This window comes from Limulus polyphemus, unplaced genomic scaffold, assembly GCF_000517525.1.
Source record: "Limulus polyphemus unplaced genomic scaffold, Limulus_polyphemus-2.1.2 Scaffold9921, whole genome shotgun sequence".
NCBI lineage: Eukaryota > Metazoa > Arthropoda > Merostomata > Xiphosura > Limulidae > Limulus > Limulus polyphemus.
Window position 1 is genome coordinate 14,740 of NW_013675531.1, and position 6,977 is coordinate 21,716.

Consider the following 6,977-nt stretch of genomic DNA (forward strand, 5'->3'; position numbering starts at 1 on the left):
CGCCCCCACGGCTGAAAGGGCGACCCTCAGATTGCCAGTCGAGCGCCTTAACCACCTGGCCATGCCGGGCCGTTCAACTTTGTATCCGTCTAAACAAGCATTTTCATATGAGTACTTTGCCTGTTTGTTGTTTTTTCTCGTTGTTGTTAAGCACAAGGCTACATAATGGGCTATCGGTTCTGTACTCACCACGGGTATCGAAACCCAATTTTTAACGTTATAAATTTCCAGAATATTATTTTTAGCCTATTAACAATAGAGTGAAGAGACCACATTTATGTCCATTCGCTTATCTATCTGTGTCTATAGTTTTTCATGTGTTATTTCGAGACCTCTCCTCAAGAACTGGTAATCAGTAGGCCTCTACGTGTTATCCAAACTTTACATGTGTTCTGTGTCGCATGCCAGCTTCAAGGCTGGAGATTTTCTTGAATTAACTGAACGTTTTCTTATATTAATTATTAGCTACTAATTTTCCTGGAACCATGATTAATTTGGCATTGATTTCATTACCATTTGATTTTTAGATTTATTTAAATATATATTGAAAATCAAATATCACTGAAGACGAAAACGTCTAAAGCTAGTAGTTAGTATTAAATCTCTAATCATGTCGAATCTATCTAAACATGCTATACAGAAGAGTTCTTGTTATATTATTATCTAAAAGGGGAAGACATAAAAAAAAGAAGACACATTAAATCAAGAAGTCGAATATGTTTTACAATCTGAAGTTTATTATAAATCAAAAATCGTACATCGGCAAAAAATGAAATATGTTTTACAAATTTCAATATTATGAAGTTTCTACAATATTATTTGTGTTCGAAATAATTTAAATGTAAGCTATAGCTATAACATAGAGTTTAAAATTTACAACAGGGGTGTCAATGCTGCTTTTAAAAATTTTCTTCAATTTTGTACTAATGCATTTTGTTCAATGATATACGTATACATGATATTATCGCATTGTAATCGTATTGTTATTCTAGATTTATATGTTATAATACTTCTCGTAACTGTCAAAGGCTTCCTAAAACTCAGAAAGATGTGATGTAGAGTACTTGAGTAAATCCAAAACAGTTATTTTCCTGGTCCTCCTAGGAATTCTGACAATTTCTTGGTGACACTGTGGACATGTTGAGGATGTATTTCATAAGGAAATGGAATACTGCGTTTTCCAGGTCCACCAAGAAACTCGGAAAATCTTTTACCTGGTCCACCAAGAAACTCGGAAAATCTTTTACCTGGTCCGCCAAGAAACTCGGAAAATCTTTTACCTGGTCCGCCAAGAAACTCGGAAAATCTTTTACCTGGTCCACCAAGAAACTCCGAAAATCTTTTACCTGGTCCGCCTAGAAACTCCGAAAATCGCTTTTCAGGGTCTTCATATATATGTGAAAAACGTTTTCCAGGTCCCCCAAGGAATTCTGAAAAACGTTTCATTCTTTCTTCATTATTTAAACCAGCCAACAAGTTACTCGAATCACTCGAAATTTCTGAATACTTCTTGTTAGGCACTCCTAAGAACTCCGAGAAATGTTTTTGGTAACCACCATTCATATCATCAAAAGTGTCGATCTCGGGGTATTCATCAGGTACGTCAGCTATATAGTAAGATAGATATCTAGACAACATATCACACTAAACAACACAATAATTAAACCTATATTATATTATATAAGTGACTGTAGTTATACACTGACTGGTCATTTTATTAGGGTGCTCCCAACTAATACTGGTTGGATCACTCGGAATTCGCTGCGATAATAGTATAAATTTCAAAAATTGTTGAAAAATAAATATTGTTAGATTGTAATACATTTGTTATGTTGTATGGTTTGCATATAGTTTAAATGTTTCGCTAGAAGGTTACAGTTACGAATGGACTTACACAACTTTGGGGTGGCTATTATCAGTAACACGTTTACACACAATATGGATATTATTCGACCTTCTAAAGAGATTAAAAGATCTAGCATCACCCACAAAACGATCCCACACCATTAAACCACCTCTATCATTTTGTACTGTTGAAACAACAGAAGCAAAGTTAAATGCATCGCGTGGTTTCCTCAGACTTTTATTTTACCATCTGTATAAAAAACAATGGGTGAAATGTCTTTCATTATACATGCTCCCAGTCATTTACTATTCACAGTTTATGTTCTAATCATCATGAGGTCATGTTTGCATAACTAGTTGTCAGCTACTATGATACACTTAGAGACCGTCGGCATTAAGACTATTGTTGAAGGAATCAGTTAGTTGGGAACAAGTACAACAACTGACGCTTTACAAAGCTTGTCTATAGTTTTTATTGTTGATCAGTTACCAACGGTTAGATTTTCGTAGTGACAGACATATATCTTTTCGATTGTCATTGTTTATAAATTACTATGCCAAGATGAAGTTAAACAGTTGTTCAAAGAAACGGTCTTTAATAAAACGATCTTTATAGGCAGATATCTACTATCACCCCCACTATATGAACTTCTTCACCGTTATAGGCTTCACGTAATAACCTGGTTTATTACATAATCAGCCTATTAAAGAGGATCTTTATAGGCAGATATCTACTATCACCCCCACGATATGAACTTCTCCGTCGTTATAGGCTTCAAGTAATCACCTGGTTCATTACATGACCAGTCTATTAATAAGATGATCTTTATAGGCAGATAGCTACTGTCACCCCCACGATATGAACTTCTCCGTCCTTATACTTCAAGTAATCACCTGGTTCATTACATGACCAGTCTATTAATAAGATGATCTTTATAGGCAGATATCTACTGTCACCCCCACGATATGAACTTCTCCGTCCTTATACTTCAAGTGATCACCTGGTTCATTACATGGTCAGTCTATTAATAAGATGATCTTTATAGGCAGATATCTACTGTCACCCCCACGATATGAACTCCTCCATCCTTATACTTCAAGTAATCACCTGGTTCATTACATGGTCAGTCTATCAATAAGATGATTTTTATAGGCAGATAGCTACTGTCACCCCCACGATATGAACTCCTCCATCCTTATACTTCAAGTAATCACCTGGTTCATTACATGGTCAGTCTATTAATAAGATGATCTTTATAGGCAGATATCGACTGTCACCCCCACGATATGAACTCCTCCATTCTTATACTTCAAGTAATCACCTGGTTCATTACATGATCAGTCTATTTCATGCATACAAATGGGAGATGAGGGGTGCTAATAAAATGGCCACTCAGTGTATGTAAATTATTGAAAATGTATGTAATTGTTCAGCCCTAAAGCTGCTGGTAATAAGAATAGAAAAACTCACAGCAGATTAACACACGTATATCCAAACTAGCAAGACAGTTGCAACAGTACACATTTGGATCTTCGAATAATATTTGACTCTTTCGTTTTATTATTTTCCTAATATTGAGTTGGTACAACAGTCACTTTTTTATGAAATCATTCAAGTAAAATCAGAGTCATTACTCCTTTAATTTACGAGATTATGTTCAAGACATCTGCCTTACTAAGAACCAACACTTTAGCTTTTATAATAAAGGACAATATTTTAACTGGCATTTGATCTTAACAACTTGGGTTTAATTGGTGATCAATGTGTGCCTACAAATTGTGTCTTTCTTATGATGATCAGTTGAATTGATCTGATACATTAAATTACCTAGTATGAGTTTTAAAATTGGAGCATCCTTGATTTCTGATAACTTAAGTGAAACGGTGTAACATAAGAAACTTAATATGTGTATAAATTATTTAAATTCAGATTTTGTTGAAAGGCTAACAAAGTTTATTCTCCATCGAGAATTTGTCTTTCATCCCAAATTACTTTATTGTCAATAACTTGAATCTCTAAGTGTTTAGTTTTTTGTGTATCATCAGTTTGTGTTGAAGAAAAGCAGTAAAGAAGTACGAAAAAATACTTTGTCGTTTCATACCTCCCCCCCCACACATATATACGTGTATGTGTTTGTGCATGCCAGTAATCACTAAATCAAAAAAGATTATGTTATGGTTCAGGACCACCAGGACACCCGTACCCCCGTGTTTCATGAAAATTGTAACCACTATACCTTATTGTCAAAAACCCTGTTTACCAAATCTATTTTGACATTTTAGCTCAATAAAACTGATATGATAAATTCGTTGATTTGCTCGAGAAGTATAATGAAAATCTAATTATTTTGAACTTCGTAGCAGAACATAGAATTTTACCGAAGCACATAATACTGAAATAATATGTTCTTAAAGCTCATATACAACAAACCTGTTTTTGTAGATAATTCATTAACCAATTCATATTCTTATACATCTTACGACGTAAGCTATAAAAATACACCTCTATATGTGTTTCGTTGCTTTTATTCACAATACAAAGGTCAGTTGTGTAAATGTAAACGTAAATATGAAGGCATAAAATAAATGTTGTATTTGGAACGCATGTGTCGAACACGTGTTCTGATACTAGATTACAGTAACTTGTTATAATTCCCATAAACACGTATTCATGTAGCTTTATTGTTCACCAAACCAGTACTAATGTCTTAAAAATGGTAATGAGAAACGTTTGTAACTGCAGAATAACTACTGGTTCCCACGGCAGTTGCTAGAATCATTTCAGTTACATTTGTGATATAGATAATTGTACTAGTCAGGCAATGGTGTTACAGCTATCGCTTACATGCTACAACTGCTGTTATAGTAATATTTATGACAGAAAATGCAGTTTCAGGCAGGGCGAATCTTGGTCAACTTAGATAATATAGAATTTGCTATAGTAATAACAAGTTTGAAACTAAATTAGTGCAACATTCTATGCTGCTATGACAGTCATTAGATGTTTAATAAATTCACTGGAATCAACTGTTTATCATTATCTTCAAAATAACGAGAAATCGCAAACATATGCTATCCTATTTACAAGTTAGAAGTGCAAAAATGACACACATTTAATCCGATGATGTTAAATTTTAGGATGTTAAAGCAATATGATAAGACGTGTGTAAAATAAACAGAATGATGTCAAAAGACCCCCTGAACTGTGATTTCTTTGCGCAGAATTTCGCGCAAAGCTATACGATGGCTATGTGCGCTATCCGTCCTTAATTTAGCAGTGTAAGACTAGAGGGAAGGCAGCTAGTCATCACCACCTTGGGCCAACTCTTGGGCTATTCTTTTACCAACGAATAGTGGGATTTACCGTCACATAATAACGCCCCCATGGCTGAAAAGGCGAGCATTTTTGTTGGAACGGAGAGTCGAACCCGCGACTTCAGATTGCGAGTCGAGCACCCTAGCCAACTGGTATTGAACTGTAATAAGACGTGTGTAAAATAATCAGAATATTGTTAAAAGACCCCCCTGAACATCTTGCTGGCTAAGAAAAAGGGGTACATAAGCTTTTGAAGAAGAAGCACTCATGTGTAAAACAGGAAATACATCTTAATTCAAAATCATCATTTTATATTATACCATTGTTTCCCACAACAAATAATTGAGTGTTTTAACACCTACTTTATCCTGATCTTAACTCCTAATCATTGGCCATGTTAAAGATATGTAACAAATATATAACACGAAAAATAGTAAATATCAGAGTATCATTTCAACAATGAATAGTTGAATATCGACCAGGCCAAGATAAATATTTTGTTCCTTTTCGAAATATTTTTCCTATTTTTCTTTCTTCATGCAGAGTTTAAGTTTAATCCTCTTTATTAGTCTGGCGAATAAACTATTCCTAGGAAATAGCCGTTCGAGGTTTTATCTGTGACATAAAATTTCACATGCACTTGTAGCTTTCAGGAAAAATATCTTTTTTTGATATAGATTATGGTTTATTATGTATATCAAGTAAGCTTTTCAACGTATTCCGCGGGTTTCTGTTCAGAATGAGGATTTGTCGAAGGGTGATTTAGGTAGTCGTTTGTATTCATGGCTTTTACGATATGTGATAACATTTGGTTAATTGACGCAAATATTTTTTACGCCGGTGCTTGAGTAAACGGCCATATTTTATGTTGTACATTAAGCACTAATTCTTTAATGTTGAGAAGAGACATAAACGTAATAGCATCATCATCATCTTTTGGCTTAGAAACAAAACATTTCACTGTTCCTAACCATCTGTATAAAGCTATATCTATCTGTATTAATATACACATATTGTCTTCGCCAGTTTCAGTGTTACACCATTATAATAATGACCAGTAAGTATTTTTATGACATTAAGCGTAAATATAATCTAACGAAAACATAAATAATTATGATAACGATTACGCCAGACAACCATTTCTTACCCTTGTTTTCAGCAAAAGCGACATCGTGGGACATTGCAAGTGCTAGTCCTAAAATACCCCAAACTGTTATCCACAGGGCTTTATACACGACCGGCATTCTTTATTTGATAGGTCAGAGGTCGAAATGCTATAAGACATGAAAATAAGAAAAACAAATCACCACATTTGAAAATAAAGCATGCCATTTTTGATAATAAGCCCTGAAATTAAGATTATCTAGAGAAAACATAAGCATAGGATTAGTCTCAAATAGATAGAGTTAATCGTACTTTATATAGTATTAGTCTCAAATAGATAGAGTTAATCGTACTTTATATAGGATTAGTCTCAAATAGATAGAGTTAATCGTACTTTATATAGGATTAGTCTAAAATAGATAGAGTTAATCGTACTTTATATAGTATTAGTCTCAAATAGATAGAGTTAATCGTACTTTATATAGTATTAGTCTCAAATAGATAGAGTTAATCGTACTTTATATAGGATTAGTCTCAAATAGATGGGGTTAATCGTACTTTATACAACCGATTTACATGTGATAATACATTACGTATTGCAGAAAAGCAAAGGGCGACACGTTTAACACCCGTAAGTTTGCTTCATGTCAAGTTCACGATATGGACAATATAATGCCATTATAGACAGTCTTATAGATATAAAATACACTAG

General features: G+C 34.0%; 1 protein-coding gene across 3 annotated transcripts; it reads right to left on the reverse strand.

The window, feature by feature from the left end:
• Window positions 1–752: 752 nt before the first annotated feature.
• Window positions 753–6,461, reverse strand: LOC106476154 (S-antigen protein-like). 3 transcript variants are annotated; one of them, XM_022380087.1, is made up of 3 exons: window positions 6,309–6,455; window positions 1,347–1,607; window positions 753–1,247 (listed from the first exon to the last, which is right to left on the reverse strand). In XM_022380087.1, exons 1-3 carry the CDS (start codon window positions 6,403–6,405, stop codon window positions 1,084–1,086), a joined length of 522 nt encoding a protein of 173 aa, XP_022235795.1. In that variant the 5' UTR covers window positions 6,406–6,455; the 3' UTR covers window positions 753–1,083. The 3 variants fall into 3 exon arrangements, with proteins under 3 accessions (XP_022235795.1, XP_022235794.1, XP_013792277.1); XM_022380086.1 differs by having other exon boundaries at window positions 753–1,313; XM_013936823.2 differs by having other exon boundaries at window positions 753–1,607; window positions 6,309–6,461.
• Window positions 6,462–6,977: the final 516 nt, after the last annotated feature.